Below are 19,218 nucleotides of genomic sequence, written 5' to 3'. Positions count from 1 at the left end.
GGGGGGGGGGGGGGGGTTTAAAACAGTCTGAAAACTCAGGGGCCAAATGCGGCCCTCAGACAAGTTTTTCTTGGCCCTAAGACTTCCAGGTGAATTGGCCCAAATTACCTCGCATCAATTAAAAAATTATATTTTACTGCAAGTTTTTTGAAAATCTACCTTGATAAAGCTAATATTTAATATTTAGTGTGTGGTTTTAAGGATCTTAGCATGAATAAAGACTGATGACTCATTCTAATGTGTTAAACATGCACACATGTCTACAGTCTACAGCCCTCAATCGGCCCTCTGCTTCGTCTGTGTTTATATATGTGGCCCTTGATAAAAAAAAGGTTTGGACACCCCTGCTGTAGGTGTTTGATTTTTAACACAAAGGTGAGAGTACCTGAAAAACTACTTGCTAATGCTTGCTATGTTGTGACTGTAATGTAGAGGGACTTATTTAACAGCATAAATCAGCTCACCTGTGGTAGTTCAGATAATTTCTTTCTGGTCTTAAAATAAAGGACAGATTAAAGTTTAATAAAGCTTCAGACAGAGCGGAACCAAGAGATAACATCACACCCCCAGGGAATGTTGATGACATTAGCTGGAGAATAGTAATTAACATATGAAAACTAAATATATCTTCAAAATCACCTTTAAGAGCACATCTAGAGACGCTCTGTGAGGCTGTGCCATCTTTGTCCAGTAGAGAGCAACAGTGAGTATTTATGTGTAAATGTACTGCTAAAAATGAGAACATGAGTGAGAATAAGAGGCGCAATTGTTATGATTTTAGACATGATCATAAAAGAGGAGTGACCAGTGAAAAGGGACACAACTTTGGTGATCTTTACGATAAATTTTAACTTCGTCTCTTCCTACTCAGACTGTCAAGTGGCTGTCTAGGTAAATAGTCTGTTTTTATCGTATTGTGTTTTTAACAAATACATATGTTTGAGCAAAGTTAACAGTCGTACAGTATAAACATTTTATATTATGTTTAGTGTGGGTTTGTTGGACGGTATCAGTATTAGCAGTGTTGAGGTCCCGTAAGACTTAAGTTTGTGCCATTGGTCGTGCCTCAACAAAACAAGCTAACGTCAACATAGCATTGTGGTTTAACTCAGAGGTAAGCTACATGTTTTCTCTTAATTACTTATGTGTAAGTCCAGAGGGAGTATGCAGTTTAACCATTTAACACAAATAGTGTAGTAGCTAGTTAATAAATTGTTATTGTTGTATTTGTAAAGCATCTCTGGTGGTGTTTCATCCTAGCACTCTAAGCTATCTGCTTTGTCATTTACGGGAACAACTACCCCTCCCACTTCTTCTCCTCCATCTATCATAAATCATCACGCCGTCATTTTTTTGTTTTGTTTTGTTTTTCGTTGAACATACATTTTTATTTCTCGTTGGATTTATGTTACATGTACTGTGTGACATAATACTGAACTGTTAATCTAATGTTTTAAGATACCAACCAAGATGCCGCTGTTCTTTAGGAAGAAGAAACCCAGCGAGGAAGCCAAAAAGAGGTTGGAGTATCTGCTCTGTCGGGTGAGGAAAAACGTATAGGAAATGCATAAAACAAATAAAATGCATTCAAATATAACCTTTTTATTACCATTATAACCATTTTATTTTTATTTGTTCCTTTTCAGTCCAAGGAGGCAGGTGCTGATGACATTTTAGACATATCTTCTTGTGAGCTTTCAGAGGTTGGTAATTAATTTAAAACCTAATTTGTTTTTTATGTGTAATAATAGTTTAACATTAGTATTGAATGGGTCAAAGTCCAGTCTCACTCTGGATTTCATTTCTCATCCTAATCCATCTTACTTTAAGGGATAAAAGTATAATTCAGTAGTGTAGTGAGTAAAGTAGTGAACGTCTGAAAGAAAGTCTATTTTAAAAATAGGTATTGCTTTTTCAACAGTTTCTGGACATTCTGTGCACCAGCAGTGTTTTTAGGCTTATTGCTTATTTTTGTTTTGTTTACTTGGGGTTCTTGCAATCATTTTCATTTATTAACTCTACAAACGATTTTGTCACAGATTCCTTCCAGTGTTTTTTCAAATTGTAAGCACTTTCAGAAAAAGGTATGCTGTAACATTGCATATTTAATAAAAATAAAAATGGATGAATACTGGTTTCTGAAGTGTTCTATTGTTTTGCTATAGGTCTTGATAGTTCACAGCAATGAAATAAAGTCTTTGGTTCCGAAAGGTTGTGAACTCACTAATTTAGTCACTCTTAAGGTAAAGCTTTCGATATTGTTCAAATGACTGTATATTGTTTAGTTTGTTTTTCATCTTACTTCCATATGTGTAATGTTTCCTTTAAGGTATTAGACCTGCATGAAAATAGACTTACATCCCTCCCTGATGATATTGGAAAATTAACATCTTTGCAGGTAAACTTTCACTTTGTATGTGTCCTATGGGTTGTGCCCAGCTTTCAGACTGTGCCTTTGCTTTTAGATCCTAAATCTGGAAAAGAACCTTTTAAAGATGCTGCCAGACTCAATTGGGGAGCTACGGTTCCTGCAGACACTAAATTTGAAGGGTAAAAGTTTCAACTTCAGACAAACAAAGCCATATAGCAGGAGTTAACAATGTGCATTTTGAACAGGTAATGAGCTCAGTGAACTACCCTCCTCAATGGGCTCTCTGAGCAGCCTCCGCACTTTGGATGTGAGCGACAATCACATCGCCCAACTGCCCAAAACTCTAGCCCTTATACGAACTTTAGAGGTTAGAATTTCACAAATCCTGACATTTATTTTATTTTTTTACTATGGCCTTATTTAGTATTTTTTGGCAGAGCTTTACTCTTGATGCTGCTAAGATGATTTACCCGCCTGACACTGTGTGCACAGAGGGAACAGAGTGCATTCAGCGCTTCCTCTGCTCTGGTAAGGTTTGACTATGGTTTCTATATCCATTATAATTAAAATTTATTATGCTCAACTTTGTTTTTTTCTACCAGAGCTGGGAGTGGAGTACTGCCCCCCTTCACAGTACCTCCTGCCGGTGCTGGAGAATGACTCTGTCAGAGACAATACAGACTGTTTGGATGGCCAAGAGGAGGCCTGGCAGGTGTGTTATTTTAAAATAAATCTGACCGAACCTATTGGTGATGGGACATGTCTGAAATGTTATGTTCTCTTTGTTTTTAACGCAGACCAAATTTAGCGACTATGAGAAGAGAAAGGCAAGTAAATCCATGAAAATGCTGTGTGATCTGAAGCTTTTGTTTGTTGTGGCTCCATGAGACATTAACTGATTACTGTCCTAACCAGGAGCAGAAGCACCAGGAGAGGCTGGCCTTTGAGCAGCATTTGGAAGAAAAACACAGGGAGCACACTCAGCTTTTATTACTGAACAATTCTCTCAAAGAAAACATTCTCAACTCTGTACGGCAGGTACATGAATAGAGTGCAAAATGAAGTATTTGTATGATAAACTGATAAATCTAGCTAATGACTGTTCTGTGTTATTTAGGAGCAAGAGAAAATCGATGAAGGCCTCACTCAGCAGCAGAGGGCTCAGGAGGCAGAGCGGCTCCTGGTGCTGGAGAAGGTACGGCAAGTGGAGGATGACATCACCAGCCGCATTGACAGTATGCTCATGGACAACAATCGGTGAGATTTTTTCAGTTGTTTTTGGACAGTGGGTTTTTAAGGTTCTTTACATTTTGTCTGTATGTGTGTAGACAAAAGAAGAGCGCAGAGTTTCTCCAAGCCTTAGAAGAGGATCGGTGAGTGAAGGGGTTATTTCTATAAACCCAAGTCGTTTAGCCCATAATAATGATGTAGGAGAGCACTTTCCATTTCATATATCCATTACTGTGGGTGACTATTTGTGAAGTGCCTTCTAGTGGAAAGCGAAAGGCTTATGCACTGTTGTATTGACTGTATTTACTAGATGTTAAGAAAATTGCAAGCCACGTTTCCTCTGTTTTGTCAATTAGTGTGTTCTTTGCCAGGGATTTGAGGTGTCATGGTTGATTTTGCTGCTGCACGTTTCTGAATATTTATGGAAAATGGACTCCTGTCTGGCTGTAATACAGGCCTTCTCATCAACACATCATTGAGGAAGTTTTCTATGGACCCCTCAATATATATAAAAAACCTTGGAAATTGTTTTTATTGTTAATAGATTGGATATCTGGGAACACAGGCCGTTTATGTTTTTAAAGTAGTGAATTTATTCCTACATTCACTACTTTAATTTGACAATGATGGTGAAGAGGTGGTGTTAACATTTGTAACCTTTTTTTTTTTTTTTTTTTTCAGGATTCGAATGGAGCATCTTACTGCTATCACACAGGAGGAAGCCAATTCATTGAGGAAGAGGGAGGTGGCAGGTTAGCTTTGAACTATCATTTTAACAACACTTTTATTTTTGGTACTTAAAAAATAATCCTATTACAAACTTTTTATAAGAATCATGTACATTATTATTAGTTTGTTATTATAGCTGTATAAAGTCTGTCTAATAAGCTGACTTTTGTGTGAGTGTCTTAGCGGCTATGCAGAAGATGCTTTCAGACAGCTGTGCTGTGCGCCTCCTGCAGAAAGAAAGTGACTATCGAAGGCAGAATCTTGTCTCTGAGGCTTATAGGAGGTAAAATATGCTCTACAGAAAGAGACTTAAGAAAACATGACAACAAAATTAATGACAGCTTACATAAACTGTTTTTCTTAGTATGGAAACAATGGACCGAAGGTTTGACAAAATGTTGTCCCTGCAAGTTTTGGACAAATCTAAAGCCATCGCACAAATATTGCAAGAGGTACAGGCTAATTCTTGTTATAAGTCAGAAATGTTCCATTGGTTTTAATGAACATTTATCGATTTGTTCAAATATATCAGCAATCTTGTAAATTGTTTCCACAGGAAGAGATGCAAAAAGCTGCATTTCAAGCCTTACAGTTGCAAAAAGACAGCGTACATGGCTACATACGTAACCAGGTTAGTGACGTTAGATTGTCACTGTAATCCATCACTCATCCAGGAGTGATCCATAAACTGACCGCTCTAATGTCATGTTTTTAGACAGCCATTTTTGTTTTGTTGATGTGATTTTTTTTTTTTTTTTTTTTGCCTTTGCTAATTATCATTAACATTTTGCCATGGCCTACCTGTCAACCACTTCCCTGCTATTTGCCCGCCTCATAATGGCTGTATCTCCACTGTCCCCAGATCACACTCATCGAGGCAGAGTTAATGCAGCTGACAAAACTGGAGGTTAAAAGACGTAATCTGGATGCTGAAAATTTACAGGTTGGTGTCATCTCCCTTTTCTTTGCCTTCACTCAATTTTTGCATTTATTTTATTTCCATACCATTGCTTTTAATCAAAATGTAAAAGAATGAATAACTCAGGCCCTTTCCAAAACCCAGTTCAGGAAATTAAATGTAAATTTTTCAAATTTATTTCCATATTATGACTAACATGACTAAAGCAAGTAATGGGTGTTTAACTTCAATCAGTAAAATGTGATATAATACTGCGTATTATATTATCTTGCAAGAAAGGTATTTAGAGACTCACTAATAAACAAGACGCAGAACACAAAATTAAGACCAGCCAAGAGTTTTGGAAAAGGCAACACTCAAGAAGATGGGAGAAAGGATTGTACTTGAGCCTAGTAAAGACGTGTGCTATGCCTTGTATAACCTTTACATTGCTGTGGTTTGTGCAGGTTGTCTTGGTGCAGCAGCGTGAAGCTCTTGGCGACTTACTACAGCAACTTCTTAAACAAAGAGATCAAAGAGAGCAGGAACTACGCCAGATTCTGGTAAGAATACACTCGTCTAATGTTTATTAGTCACAACTTTATTTATAGATCAACCCTTCAAGTTTACATCACTGGAATTGATTTGTTGTGAATTTTAGATGGAGCTTGAGCAGAAGTGTGAGTCCAGTCAGCAGAACTATTGGATGATTCAGTATCAGCGACTTCTAGATGCCAAACCTATATCTCTTCGGATGCAGGTACAGAGTTTTCTAGTTTTGTTTATTTTACTTTATTTATTGTCACGCACCACAATATTATTTTTATATAACACAGTAATATTTTCATACAATTGTTTTGTTTTTTTTGTTTTTTTTTATTACAGGAAGCTGGCGTGGAGATAGAGCTAGTGAATCTCTTATGCAGACTGTCAGTTCAACATTATCTGCCGATTCTGGCTCATCATAAGATAACTACTAAGGCCCTTCGACAAATGACTCCTGCTGACCTCAAGAAGGTGTTTTTTTGTTTGTTTGTTTGTTGTTGTTTTTTTACCTCCACTGCATACATTTACCAAAAACTATACCAGTTTAAACTTTTCTTTTTTCTGTTTTAGCTTGGAATTAATGAAGTGGGTATTCAGAAAGCACTTTTAAAATGGGCTCAAGAAGATGGGTCTCAAGGTATATGACACAACAAACTAATTTGCACTTTTGAACAACAATATACTTAAAAAATGTAATGTGTTAGCAAAAAACAACAAGACAGATTACTTGACATAAAGTATTAAAACCTCTACCTAAGAAGTAATTAATTTATGTGTTACGTGTTTTCATCTCACTCTCTCTCAGGGGCCTGTAAAGCAGAAGAGGATGAAGCAGGACCATCCTCTGGTCGTTCTGTACCCTCCCCTGTCCTCTCAAATATATCTCCCATTCATTATCCCAGTCCACCTCTCACCCCGGGCACCCCTGTCACGCCCTCTGCCCCAAGTCCTGTGGATGGGCCAGGGAGCTCCGAGTGTGTTGTCTGCATGGAAACTGGGGTAAGCTTTTATTACAATCTCACCATTTCTCTCTATAATTGTAATACTCTTGAAGTGGTGTGGTAACATACAGTATGTAGTATGAAAATGGCAAGTTTTTTAGCATAAATGAAAAAAATATATTTTTCCCCCAGTCTCAGGTCATCTTCCTGCCTTGTGGACATGTGTGCTGCTGTCAGGTGTGCAGTGATGCTCTGCAGAACTGCCCCATGTGTCGCGCCACTATTTCTCAGAGGATTCGTCTTTTCCACAGTTAAAACAGACTCCACTCCTCTACTCCTGTTTAGCTGGTGACTGCTGTTCTGAGCTAAAATGGCATGAAGTTCTACTTCAATATCACTGTCATCTATTTTTATTTTTATTTGTAAGATATTTTAGAGCCTCTTTTAAATGAGTCTGTTTTACAAAATTCCTTCAGTGAGTGCCTTTTCTTAAAGTCAGTTTTACTAGTGCTCACCAAAGTGCAGTCGTAACACCGCTGTCATAACATTCTATGATATTGTACCTTTTTGTTTTAAGCTTGCTGTTCTCAGACTGCCATTGGTATAATATGGCTAATGTACATAATATATAACTAAACTCAGATAAATGTGCAATCATATACTGTGATTATATAAAATCATTTGCATTTCATATCCTTTATTGTATATTGTATTCAGATTCAGACATTATTAATTCCACCAGGGGCATATAGTTTGAGCAGTAAGATATCATCATAAATGTTCACTTACATTTACATGTGTAGGAGTTACAGCCATAAGAGAGAAATGTATGAATAAGATATAAACTCACTAGTATCTTATTAGTATTTTACAGTATTTATCTTTCATATTTTCTGCTTCTGTATTTTCTGTCATTTAACTGCATGTTTCAGTCTGTGTCTGTATGTCAACTAACACAAGTTGGAATGCAAAAGTGCTCTTAAATTTAACTATAATATGCATAGAATTATGACTGTACATGAGCCTCTTCAGTGTCATTAAAACATTATTAAATTCGCACATGCACTGATAGTTTTGTGAAGTTGTGGTCTTTTCTGAATTTTTTTTGTGTGTCTTGAATGCAGCACCACCGCATGAGCCAATCACTGGCCGCCGATATGAGTTGCCGTAAAGTGTGGCGGTGAAGGCCCGTGGATGATGTGGTCCTGTCATGTCCTCGCATCTCTACAGAAGTTACCCAAACACGAGTTAAACCCTTAACGTAGGCGCTTTGTGAGATTATTCTTTACATGTGAAACTGTCGAAGAAAGCCTGGGTAAGTTATATTACATTTAGATTGTTTACATATGTTTACGGAGGAGAGGCAGCCATGGTCATATAGTAGATCCGTGGATGCAATAAGTCCATGGATGTAATACAGACTTCTGTCCATCCATCCATTTTCTTCGGCTTATCCGGGGCCGGGTCGTGGGGGCAGCAGTCTAAGCAGGGACTCCCAGACTTCCTTCACCCCAGACACGTCCTCCAGCTCCTCCGGGGGGACTTCTGTCCACTTGTTAAAAATCAAATGCGTAATTTCCCCCCAATTTAGCCTTAGCCATAAGACAAATTTCTATTACGAAACCTAATTCTAACTCTAACCTGATTGAGGAATAATATCGTCTAAAATGAGCATCAATGTTAAGTGGCTGTTGAGCGGCATTAACTGAGGGGAAAATGCGCATGTCATAATAACACTCCTAACCTTAACCTTTAACTTAAGTTAATTTATTAAATCAGTGTAAACACTCGCCTATTTCTACATGGACCAGTGTAGGTATGCAATGGAGGAAATGTGAGTTAAGTGTTTTGCCCAAAGGCACAGGCTGCACTTGTGAAGGGGGGGTTGAACCGCAGACCTTTGCTTGGACAAAAACTCCAACTATGAGCTACTGCTGTCTGAGTAAAATTTAAACTACTCTATCCTCCTCCATCCTGTGATATTGTTCCAGTTAGAACATGTCAGACCAATCTTTGCTGATACTGTATGGGAGTCAGACTGGAACAGCCCAGGACACAGCCCAAAGGATTGCCCGACAGGCTAAAAGAAGACGACTGCAGGTCCAGACCTTGTCTCTTGATAGCTACAATATTGTAAGTGCATTTAATTTACTTAGGTTTTATATTGGTTTGTTTTGCAGCCGAATGTTTTTTCCTTTTCTTTTAAAACATACATTTTAATTCTGCTTTCTCTATATTCAATAACCAGGCCACATTGATCTCAGAGTCCACTGTTGTCTTTGTGTGTGCCACCACTGGCCAGGGAGACCCACCAGACAATATGAGGGTAGGGCTAGAACCTAGAGCAAGGGTCTCCAACCTTTTTCCTCTGGTGAGCTACCTTTACAAAACAAAAATGCCAAAGAACTACTTATTTTAACAGTTGCAAGAAATTGAGAATTATAAGAGCCACAGCCTTAGATTGGGGACAGTTAGATGCCTATAAACTATAAACCATTATTCATTTATTACTGCACAAAACTGGACATTAAAATTATAGATTTACAATGGTAATTCATCAAATTATACTTATTCAACACAACACATATAATTCAGAAATACCTTGGTGAGGTACTTGGAATGGGGTGGAGAGCTACTGGTTGCTCCCGAGCTACAGGTTGGAGACTCCTGGCCTAGAGTCTTAAAAAAATGTTTTATTTTGTATGGTTATCACATTTAGGCCAAAATTCTAACCTTTGTTTCAGAATTTCTGGAAATTCATTTTTAGAAAGTCTTTGCCTGCTGGTTCTCTGTGTCAGCTGGACTGTGCTGTCCTGGGCCTGGGAGATTCCTCATATCCAAAGTAAGTTCAGACATAGCTTTGTAATAAAATGCCTTCACTTTAAATGAGAGTAGATTGTTTATACACAGTACATGCCAATTACAGGTTTAATTTTGTGGCTAAAAAGCTCCATAAACGTCTTCAGCAGCTAGGAGCCTCTATGCTGCTCCCTGTTGGGCTGGCGGATGATCAACATGAGCTTGGGTAGGAGTATGTTACAGAACATCCTGAAGCTATGGTATAATGCTCATATTTACATCCCTTGTACACTTTGTTTTACAGGTCAGATGCAGTGATAGACCCTTGGCTGTTTTCATTCTGGCAAAGGTTTTATACTCTGCATCCTTCTTTGAAAGCTTTACCCTCATTAAAAGAAGATGAAGCGTTAGTATTGATTTAGTCTAATAAATTGATGGATCCTTTTCAGAATAAGCGCCATAATTCTTAATTCTAATTCTAATTCTAATTCTTACTCACTACAGGCTTCCTCCGACATTTACTTTAAACTTTTTGGAAGGTGACACTGATGTGACCTTACTAGCAAGCTCTACAGAGCAGACCATGCCCTCTTCTTGTCCTTTTCCTGCTAAATTTTTGTCCAATACAAGAGTGACTGATGTGTCACACTTTCAGGATGTGAGACTGTTTGAATTTGATATCACTGGATCCAAAATAGAGTGAGTGTACCCATTTGAAGTTTTATGGATTTGCATTATATTGCCATTGCTCTTGGATAATTTGTAGGTTTTCTGCTGGTGATGTGGTTATGATACGCCCTTGTAATGCAGCAGAGGATGTGCAACAGTTTTGCCAGCTTCTGAAATTAGATCTAGAGTCCAGATTTACTCTCAGCCCGACAGAAAACACACCAGGTATAATTATGTATAATATAATTCTGAAGAAGGCACTCATCCAAGCGGCTTCTTCAGTTCAAGTCAGATTGCTGGTGGGACACACACAGAGATAACTCATATGCAAATAGATGTGACCTCGCCCATTAGGGGGCTAAATGATTATGCTAAATATGACTCAGGCAGGCAGTTCAATAGACCCAGCTAATAAACAGAAACTGTAAACAAATATGTGTTTTAGCTTCATTGCAGTTAGCTTCTCCCTTCAAGTAGCTATGAGGCAGTTTCCAACCAGTAATCTGACCAGAACTGAAAATGCAGCTTGGATGAGCTGCAAAATGTTTTCAACCTGAATAAACATTTGTCCAGTTGACAAATTGAATTTCTCCTTTGCCTTTTCTTTTTTTAGTTCCAGCCAGACTTCCTCAGCCCTGCTCTGTGCGCCAACTGGTGGAAACATACCTTGACATCGCTGCAGTGCCTCGCCGATCCTTCTTTGAGTTGCTTTTGACCTTTGCCACCAATGAACTTGAACGGGAAAAACTAGTAGAATTTAGCTCCACAGCAGGACAGGACGACCTGCATGCTTACTGCAGCCGACCACGACGCACCGCACTGGAGGTGATTACGCTCCGAAAACAAACACATGACACACACTTATAAAGTGTTTCTCATCAATAAGAGAGACTATGGTGCCCCCCACAAATTTCTAAATTTCTCCCGTAGTCTAAAATTAACTTGAAATATACATCATCACAAAATCACATTTTGAAGCCCATTGTATTATCATAAACAATAAAAAGTAACTTTAATGGAAAAAAATTGTGTCTTAAATATTACATATAGACAATGACGGTTTCACATACATTCCAAATTATGAGATTAAATTATTCAAATGAAAATTATTTGGGATTGTAAATGCAATGTTTGTTGCTTGTTTGCAGGTTCTGTCTGATTTTCCACATACTACAGCAGAAATCAAAGTGGATTATCTTCTGGATTTGTTTCCTGAGATCCAGCCTCGCTCATTCTCTATTGCATCCTCCTTAAAGGTTAATGAATAATGAATCCACTACTGCTACAATTTTAGACTGTAATGTCATGTGAAAAGAGATTTGTATCCCTCTGTCGATACAGGCTCATCCAAACAAACTCCAGATACTTGTTGCTGTAGTTCGTTATAAGACAAAGTTGTATAAACCCAGAAGAGGGCTGTGCTCAAATTGGTTAGCTTCACTTGATCCTGAAAAAGGTACAGTATTCTGGTAAGCCTTTCGTTATGATTGTATTGCAGTTTTCTTCATATCAAATCAAATCAAATCAAACTTTATTTATAAAGCACTTTTCATACAAAATGCAACACAAAGTGCTTTACAGTGATTAAAAACAGTCCCGCATTTCCAACCACCCAACCACCCACCCACCAACCCAACCCCCACACCCCCAACCCCACACAGTCAAACAACCCAAACACGCACACTCACATACACACAAACATGCACACACAAACATGCACACACACACACACAGACACACACTCACACACACACTAACATGCTAAAATACATAACCGGACACAATAAAATGTGAGGCTGAATACAGGCGAACCAGTTGAGAAAGCACCATCAGAGGAGCCGTCTGCACCGGGAGCAGAGAGATGTCCACCACCACTAGGAACCACCACAGGGGCCAGGGGAGAGATCAAGCCCATATGTATTTTTTTCATTTAATATTTTCTATTTTTCAAATTTAAATTTCCAGAAGAGCTGTATGTACCGCTGTGGGTGAAAAAAGGCACACTGAAGTTTCCCAAAGACCAGGATACTCCAGTCATAATGGTAGGGCCTGGAACAGGGGTGGCACCATTTAGATCTGCTGTGCAGGAAAGGACAGCTGAAGGAAAAACAGGTGAGGCTTTTTTTACCCTTTCAGTGCAACTGGAGTTCCTGTCATCTCACAGGTTTGCTTTCTTTTGCAGCCAATGTTCTGTTCTTTGGGTGCCGATCCAAATCTAAAGACTTCTATTTCAAAACTGAATGGGAAGAGAAGATACAGGCAGGACATTTGACTCTCTTTACTGCCTTTTCTCGAGACCAGGTGACAAATATAATATTGTCTTATCTCTGTTAAATTGCTAAATCTTAATTTTATTTTCATACAGGAAGACAAAGTCTATGTTCAACATCGAATAAGTGAAAATGCTGAACTTCTGATGCACTTGATAGCCAGTAAAAATGCATGCTTTTATATCGCTGGGTAAGTTGAAATTAAGGATGAATCTTTCATTCTGTCAAACAGGACTTACCCTTATTTGATCTTCCAACTTAATGATTTAACAAAAAGCAAACTTGTTAATTGGAAGTACACTGATGTGAGTGTGATGTGTCAGTATAACATATGACCACTAGAGTTTTAAATTATGTTTTTTTTTTTTGCTCCATTGTAGAAATGCCAAAGAGATGCCCAGTAGTGTGCGTGATGCTCTGAAAGGTGTTTTTCAGCAGCAAGGTGCAGTCTCTGCTGAGGCTGCAGAGCAGATGGTGGTTGCTATGGAGCAGTCAGGTCGACTCCAGAGTGAGACCTGGTCCTGATCACATGACCTTCTACAGTTTCTGCTTTGGAAATATGGTGTTTTCATTATTTGATTCATGGGCTTTCTGGATACTTGACTGCCTTTTAGTATTTTATTTTAACTCCAAACCAGATAAAACTGTCTGGCTTGTGTAGTCTAACATCCATAGAATGCACAATCAAAGAATTCTTTAATATGCACTGTATTTATTGAGGATTATTTATTTATTATCTACATCTAAGATAAATCTCATAATCATGGGTCTTAGCTTACTGATTATACCTGGTATTTTGAATCCTTTTGACAATATCCAGTGTTTTGTTAATTGTAACAGTGCTCATTTTTCATCACCCTGCAATCCACAGATAATATAAAACAAAAAAGAACATTTGTTTTATTAAGTTATAGGCTTTAGTAATTCCACACCTTTTCTGAAAATAAACAATGGTGTACAGTATATTCAAAAGACCATAAAACCGTGATTGGCCGGCTTCATCATCAATATAGTCCTGTATATTAAAACCCAGCTTTAGAAAACAAGCAGCATTTTAATATTTCTAATTAATAATTTTCCACTACACAATGACTGTTTTTGTAGAATTTCTTCATAGGTCAGAGAAAAATATTTTCCTAAACACTTTGTTTTGCCCTTTCAACACAACAGTCAAAGTATATTAAATCCTTTCATCTCAGTGCTAGAGTGTGGACCTGGTAGATCTCTTTTGGGAGGTTCATTTGCTGTTCTTCTTGGACAATTTGTAAACCAGCTCTTCTCACTAGACTACGGACTATGTTAAGATCCCTACAAACACTGCTGTCCACTTCATCAGGAACCACCCCCTCATAAGACACATTGTCCTTAATTACGATCAGCCCGTTGGGCCGCAGTGCTTTCTGACAGCGCTGCAGAAACTCCACCAGATGGTTGTCTGTCAAGTGTCCTGAAAGAGAGTGAAAAACTAAGTGCTTTAGCTATTATTAAAAACTTAAAACAACACAAGTCTTGTCGAAACATGTACTCACCAATTACCCATTGAATCCATATCACATCATATCGCCCACTCTCTGGTACAAAGTCTTGTAAGCCGCTACAGAAAAAGTTCCCCACTCTTTTACTGTCCTCTCCGAGATATGTTTTTGCTTTGTCCAGAAACTCCTGTGTCACATCCACCAAGTCCACAGTTTTAAAAAGAGGCAATAAGAGGCGCTTGGTGATTCTTCCGATACCCGCTCCACAGTCAAGGGCACAACCTGCAGTGGTCTTACCCTCTCCTTCCTTTGATCAATACACAAAAAAAAGAGCTTTAGGATTTGAAGCAGGATTTTATGTTCTAAACTCGGAGTAAAATATAAATTGAAGGCTCCTTCAGATGTAACTAGTAAAATAAAATGTTTGTAGTAGGAAAATGTTATTTATTAAGAATATAATTTTCATAATATAGAGACCGTCATTTCTTACACCAAGATATTTCTGTAGGAAAGCTTTAGATCCATTGATATCAATGCTGGAGATGCTGCCATAGCCACCAAGCATCCCATCCACTGTAGGGGGCACATCCTTCCAGTAACCTTCAGCGTTGGAGTAGAAACTTGTCTCATTCTTTGCTATATCATCCATCCTGAAACAAAATACACAGAAATAATCTGATTACTGTGAAATGTTAGTATTTTATAAACATTTGGTAAAACTGGGTTATGGTAGGCCAATACAAAGACATACACATTTAATCCATGAGACCATGAATAACCCATTTCTTCATTCGACAACACTGAGACTAAACTTGTAGTGCTCATTATCTCCCAACAGGCAGGAGCCAAATGCCCTGTCCAGGTGGCTCAGCTGTCAACACTCGTCGTCTGACCGAAACATCAAGATTCTTGCAATTCCAGTGACATGGACACAAAGATATAGCCTCGGTAACGGTTTATGAGCCTCTCTTAGTTAAAACACGTGGATACTTTATGGTCAAAAATAAGAGCAACTGCGACAAAACGTGGGAAGTTTGACATAAATTGTTTCTTGCTGATGTTATTAGGGTGTAAAGTTTGATACGCGTGTGAACCACACCAAACCACTCAACAATGAACTCTCTCTACTGGTCATGATAGCCAACTTTTTGCAACAGTTAGTTTCTATCTAAGCCGATCGATAGGCTACAAACCTGCAGTTTGTCCCTTAACGTGCTCCTCACCCCCAGCTCGGCCTACACGGGTCTGTCTCCTGTCTCCTGGGTCCTGGGTCCTGGGTCCTGGCATAGGGTGCTTTTTTCTATTTGAGACCTGGAACTGTGGCACATGGACCACGTCATTTCCTTATTTGGTTCCTGGCCCCGAGGAGAGTCAATGTCGCCCTCTGCTGATCACTGAACACCACTCAAAGAGTTTCTATTTATTAACTTTTTGCCTAGATTTCATAAATAGTTACTTCAATTCTGATTAAAGATGCACTATGTAACTTTTCTGGTAGGAAGTCCGCCACCAGCTTTGCTTGAAATCTGGCATTAAAGTTCCATCTATAACCAAATCAAGTAGGTGACGCCACAAGGCCATGTTACAGGTCAGATCTGTGGAGAAGTGATCCTGCTCACCCCAGTAAAACAAGAGTAGGCTATTTCATTAATATGTTCATAACATTAAGCAGCATGTTAAAGTTTGATATTAATGTCCATCCTAACGTCTCTTCTTTAAATATGAAAATCATACACAGTTTAATATTATTAGGCTTATACAACAAATGGGCTATTAATTTTGTGGATAGGCTTCATCATTCAATTTAAACAATATAATAAAAACAAATGTTTTTGTTCAGTGTGTGTGTAAATATGAGACGTTAATTTTAGTTTGTTATTTATCTAAAATAGGTTATTTAGGCCTGTGTAAACTAATTAATGAGCCATTTCGACACATTATCTAGAAGAAAAACATGCATTTTTCAGATATAATATTTGTTCAGTCAACAATATACTGGCTTTAAACACAATTAACATTTGTGCACTATATTGTGCACTATTGTGCCCTATATTTTATTACCACGAGATGGCAATGTGGCTGTAGCTAAGTGTAATACGCATTTAATTTTTATTTATTTTATTTTATTTTTTATTTTTTTTTAGCAGATTTTGCTTTCTTAAGTTTTCCAGTGAGCTGGGGTATAACATGAACAACGGAAACAGTTTTGTAACTTTATGTCAGTCTAGTCAAGTTACTATTCACATAAACCATAAAAGAGACAAAGCTCCTGCCCCATGTTCTGCACCCTCTCAGACCTGCCTGCAATGACCAGTAAGAGGCGCTCTAACGCTTAAGAATAGCCTTATTCTTTAGTTGCTTCATCTGACTTCATCTCAAATCATCAGAGTGAACTTGTTTTAATAGACTTATAATACAAGCACATTGGATGTTAGGATATAGACCTAAGTCTACATACTTAGCCCCCCAAAGCCTAGAAATTGTCAATTTGGACAGTCTTTTTTAGTGTAGTGTACAGTTTTATTTCCTTCAACCAAAGGTAAAATGTGGTTGGCACAGAACTTGTTGTTTGGTTTAATCCCATCTCACTCCTGCAATGGGCAGAGAGTGTTTGGGACACCTCTGGTGCAGGGGTGCTGGACTAAGGGGTAAAAGAGACACTTTTACCCAGGGCCCAGTGCAGGGAGGGCTTCTCACAAAGTCTACAATATGCATTTTACATAAAGAAAACATGTGCATGGCCCACTAAGATGGTTTGTACCCAGCCGGGACCCAGAATATTGTTCTACAGCCCTGCTCTGATGAACATGTTTGCATGTGCAAAACCCACAGCAGCAAAATGTTGAGTAGCCATAGCAACAACACTAATGTTCTTGTGCTTCGTGTCTGTAGTGATCTGCTGCTAAGCATGGTTCAAATGTTAAAGAATCACTTTAACTTACCACAAATCATATACCGTAGTTTAGTTGAGGTTTAGATATACATGAAACAATGTTGTTATTAAAGCATATAGGCCCAATGAAATAATTGAAACTGCAGCTAATGTCATCAACATTTCCTGGGGGGTTCTGTCTGAAGCTCAGATACTTAGACTTGAATCAGAGCTTCATTCACACACCATGACCATGACCATAAAGAACTGACTTAGCGGAAAGTACAACAGGTGAGCTGATTTAATACTGTTAAACAAATCCCTCTCTCAGATAACATTAGTCACTAGTTTTTCAATTAACTTTAGTCATTTTCATCTTTTTGTTGAAAATCAAACAACTAAACAGGACCGTGAACAATTGTTTTGATCACAGACTCCTGAAATGTATTTTTTCTTGAGTTCTCAGAAAGGTTTTGTCAGCATTTACATACGTGCACGCATACGCATTTACGAGTGCATTGTGTCACCATGGTAACTGCTCACTGTAAAGTATCAATATAAAGCTCCACAGTGGCCTAAATAATAGGCCTATAGATTTACCACAAAAGGTTGTGTTGTTCAGCGCCATTTTTGGAAAATGAAAGTTATTTTGAGCCATGGCACTGTGTCATGTAGGCCTATAAGTTGAATTGTGACTCACTTGTGTGATTTTTATAGGGCTAATCGTGTCATGGAGAAGAGGACCACCCCATTGCTGTTCAATAGTTTGGGCATGCAAGGGCACAGTAAAATAATGCCCTGTGTCACATTGTATTACAAATGTCCCCCATAGTTCCGAACTTATAAAGGATAATAAATTAGGACTCTAATATTGTATTTTTTCTGAGTCATAATCAACATGTAAATACTAGGTCTAAATCTAATTGTAATCATGTCTTCCCCAAAAAAAAGGTGCTGACAACATGGGACTAAAACACAAACACGAAAGGCCGACAGAGATGCAGCACTATTCAAACTTTGGAGTTCTATCCCAGCTTATTGGAAAACCGTCCACAATGAGCTCTGAACTGAAATTAGATATTGATCCTTGGCCCTCCCTCCCCTCTCTACTCCCGCTTTGGGACAGTGCGCACTCCGTCCTGGTGATTTCTCCTCTTTTATATAGTCTTTCTTTCTGTCTTTACATCTTCTTCTGTCACTCTTTCTATTTAGGTTTTCGCTTTTAGCCTTCTTTCTCAAAATATATGTTCAAAAGGACAAATTTGTTCTGAAGCGTGTTGTCATAGTTCTGATGAGTCAGATGCATGCAGATGTGACACAGCGTATCCACTACCACTTTTTCTTTTTTCTATAAACTCAGTTTTGCTTGTATGAAAACTGCACAGGGTCATTAATGTGTGAGAGGGATACTGGCTGCTTTTTGTTTTTTAATTGCAATAGTGATAGCGAGAACAGCAGAGACAGCATGCAACATGGTAACCCAGTGCTAACTAAAGACTAAAAGCTCATGACAGAAGTATACGCCAATGAAAAGAACACATGATTTTGTCCTTTCTATGAGAAGCATTTGAATCTCACTATAATTCACTCACTATTATACATTACATTTACTTATTTGTTTGAACATTATGCTACTGACCTACAACATCCATCATAGCAGAATTAGCACATGTAGAAAAAATGCACCTTTCTGTGGATATGCATTTGAAGTATTTGATTAATATAAAACTTTTATTGAACTGCCTGGTACAATCTACTAAAGCTTGATGAGGAGGAAAAAATATGTGCTTCACTCCCCCATCTCTTCTCCGCTTCCCCAGGGCTCACCTTCACTCATCACCTCATCTATTTTTCCCCCTCTGTTGCCAGGCAACAGACAGGAAAAGCTTCACAGCATCACTTGAAGCAGTGCAACCCAGAAGAACTTTGAGGAGGACTCACAGAGCCAATAAGATAGGAGGTGTACAAATATTATAAAAAAATATAAAATATTATAATTAGTCCTTAAACAAAATAATCTTTCAAAATAACAATAACAACCATCTGTTTGTATTAACCTCTGTCTAAGTTAAAGCACACAGTGTTTAGTTTAACGCAAAGGTTTATTTTTGATAATTGAAACATAAGTTATTAATTTGTGATCTGCCTGTTATGTTTCCAGAAACATTTGACATTTGAGACAACAAAATCTTGCATCATTATTTTTTTAAAATCATGATAATGTCTGAAAATATAAGCCACTGTGTCTCATCTCTGATGACTCATGAAGAACAGTTTGGAATAAGTCCTTATGTAAAATATACTCAATAGGTGAAGTTGCTAACACCAAAGTCATGTTTAACCATTTTACCTACTTTCGTGCAAGTTAAGTCAATCTAAAAATGTTGATGGTGAAGCCTCAAATGCATGTAAGATAAT

At 38.1% G+C, this 19,218-nt stretch overlaps 3 protein-coding genes across 8 annotated transcripts; 2 read left to right on the top strand and 1 right to left on the bottom strand.

The window, feature by feature from the left end:
- The first annotated feature begins 735 nt into the window (after positions 1 to 735).
- Positions 736 to 8,028, top strand: lrsam1 (leucine rich repeat and sterile alpha motif containing 1). 5 transcript variants are annotated; one of them, XM_020926122.2, is made up of 26 exons: positions 736 to 891; positions 1,459 to 1,542; positions 1,647 to 1,703; positions 2,040 to 2,084; positions 2,166 to 2,243; positions 2,330 to 2,398; positions 2,466 to 2,550; positions 2,617 to 2,738; positions 2,809 to 2,899; positions 2,974 to 3,083; positions 3,169 to 3,198; positions 3,287 to 3,409; positions 3,489 to 3,628; positions 3,700 to 3,744; positions 4,283 to 4,353; positions 4,514 to 4,613; positions 4,695 to 4,782; positions 4,887 to 4,961; positions 5,193 to 5,273; positions 5,696 to 5,791; positions 5,890 to 5,988; positions 6,114 to 6,245; positions 6,345 to 6,411; positions 6,580 to 6,773; positions 6,908 to 7,063; positions 7,840 to 7,976. In XM_020926122.2, the coding sequence occupies exons 2-25, from the start codon at positions 1,471 to 1,473 to the stop codon at positions 7,028 to 7,030; spliced, it is 2,193 nt and encodes a 730-aa protein (XP_020781781.2). In that variant the 5' UTR covers positions 736 to 891; positions 1,459 to 1,470; the 3' UTR covers positions 7,031 to 7,063; positions 7,840 to 7,976. The 5 variants fall into 5 exon arrangements, with proteins under 5 accessions (XP_020781781.2, XP_055009332.1, XP_055009333.1 ...); XM_055153357.1 differs by lacking the exon at positions 7,840 to 7,976 and adding an exon at positions 990 to 1,114 and having other exon boundaries at positions 6,908 to 7,786; XM_055153358.1 differs by lacking the exon at positions 6,908 to 7,063 and having other exon boundaries at positions 7,840 to 8,028.
- Positions 7,890 to 13,959, top strand: ndor1 (NADPH dependent diflavin oxidoreductase 1). Of its 2 annotated transcripts, XM_020926123.2 has the most exons (15): positions 7,890 to 8,030; positions 8,707 to 8,848; positions 8,964 to 9,041; positions 9,460 to 9,557; positions 9,642 to 9,740; positions 9,819 to 9,920; positions 10,019 to 10,213; positions 10,281 to 10,408; positions 10,797 to 11,008; positions 11,332 to 11,439; positions 11,525 to 11,639; positions 12,149 to 12,295; positions 12,366 to 12,484; positions 12,549 to 12,643; positions 12,834 to 13,959. In XM_020926123.2, exons 2-15 carry the CDS (start codon positions 8,714 to 8,716, stop codon positions 12,976 to 12,978), a joined length of 1,776 nt encoding a protein of 591 aa, XP_020781782.1. In that variant the 5' UTR covers positions 7,890 to 8,030; positions 8,707 to 8,713; the 3' UTR covers positions 12,979 to 13,959. The 2 variants fall into 2 exon arrangements, with proteins under 2 accessions (XP_020781782.1, XP_020781783.1); XM_020926124.2 differs by lacking the exon at positions 7,890 to 8,030 and having other exon boundaries at positions 8,037 to 8,848.
- Positions 13,326 to 15,276, bottom strand: ntmt1 (N-terminal Xaa-Pro-Lys N-methyltransferase 1). Its single transcript, XM_020926126.2, has 4 exons — positions 15,122 to 15,276; positions 14,419 to 14,578; positions 13,983 to 14,235; positions 13,326 to 13,900 (listed from the first exon to the last, which is right to left on the bottom strand). The coding sequence occupies exons 2-4, from the start codon at positions 14,575 to 14,577 to the stop codon at positions 13,644 to 13,646; spliced, it is 669 nt and encodes a 222-aa protein (XP_020781785.1). The 5' UTR covers position 14,578; positions 15,122 to 15,276; the 3' UTR covers positions 13,326 to 13,643.
- Positions 15,277 to 19,218: the final 3,942 nt, after the last annotated feature.

This window comes from Boleophthalmus pectinirostris, unplaced genomic scaffold, assembly GCF_026225935.1.
Source record: "Boleophthalmus pectinirostris isolate CB_2022bp ecotype Guang Dong unplaced genomic scaffold, ASM2622593v1 HiC_scaffold_18, whole genome shotgun sequence".
Taxonomy (NCBI): domain Eukaryota; kingdom Metazoa; phylum Chordata; class Actinopteri; order Gobiiformes; family Gobiidae; genus Boleophthalmus; species Boleophthalmus pectinirostris.
Note: the sequence above shows the minus strand (reverse complement) of the source record. Positions and strands in the feature narration are given on the sequence as shown.

What these genes read in the sequence shown, in the direction of transcription:
- lrsam1 (XM_020926122.2), top strand. Translation starts at nt 1,471, where the DNA reads ATGCCGCTGTTCTTTAGGAAGAAGAAACCCAGCGAGGAAGCCAAAAAG. An exon ending in GCGACTATGAGAAGAGAAAG is followed by an intron (nt 3,199 to 3,286) that starts GCAAGTAAATCC and finishes TGTCCTAACCAG; the next exon opens with GAGCAGAAGCACCAGGAGAG. An exon ending in TTGTCTGCATGGAAACTGGG is followed by an intron (nt 6,774 to 6,907) that starts GTAAGCTTTTAT and finishes TTTTTCCCCCAG; the next exon opens with TCTCAGGTCATCTTCCTGCC.
- ndor1 (XM_020926123.2), top strand. Translation starts at nt 8,714, where the DNA reads ATGTCAGACCAATCTTTGCTGATACTGTATGGGAGTCAGACTGGAACA. An exon ending in CTCTTGATAGCTACAATATT is followed by an intron (nt 8,849 to 8,963) that starts GTAAGTGCATTT and finishes TTCAATAACCAG; the next exon opens with GCCACATTGATCTCAGAGTC. An exon ending in GACAGCTGAAGGAAAAACAG is followed by an intron (nt 12,296 to 12,365) that starts GTGAGGCTTTTT and finishes TTTCTTTTGCAG; the next exon opens with CCAATGTTCTGTTCTTTGGG.
- ntmt1 (XM_020926126.2), bottom strand. Translation starts at nt 14,577, where the DNA reads ATGGATGATATAGCAAAGAATGAGACAAGTTTCTACTCCAACGCTGAA. An exon ending in TCCTACAGAAATATCTTGGT is followed by an intron (nt 14,236 to 14,418) that starts GTAAGAAATGAC and finishes TATTGATCAAAG; the next exon opens with GAAGGAGAGGGTAAGACCAC. An exon ending in ATGGATTCAATGGGTAATTG is followed by an intron (nt 13,901 to 13,982) that starts GTGAGTACATGT and finishes ACTCTCTTTCAG; the next exon opens with GACACTTGACAGACAACCAT.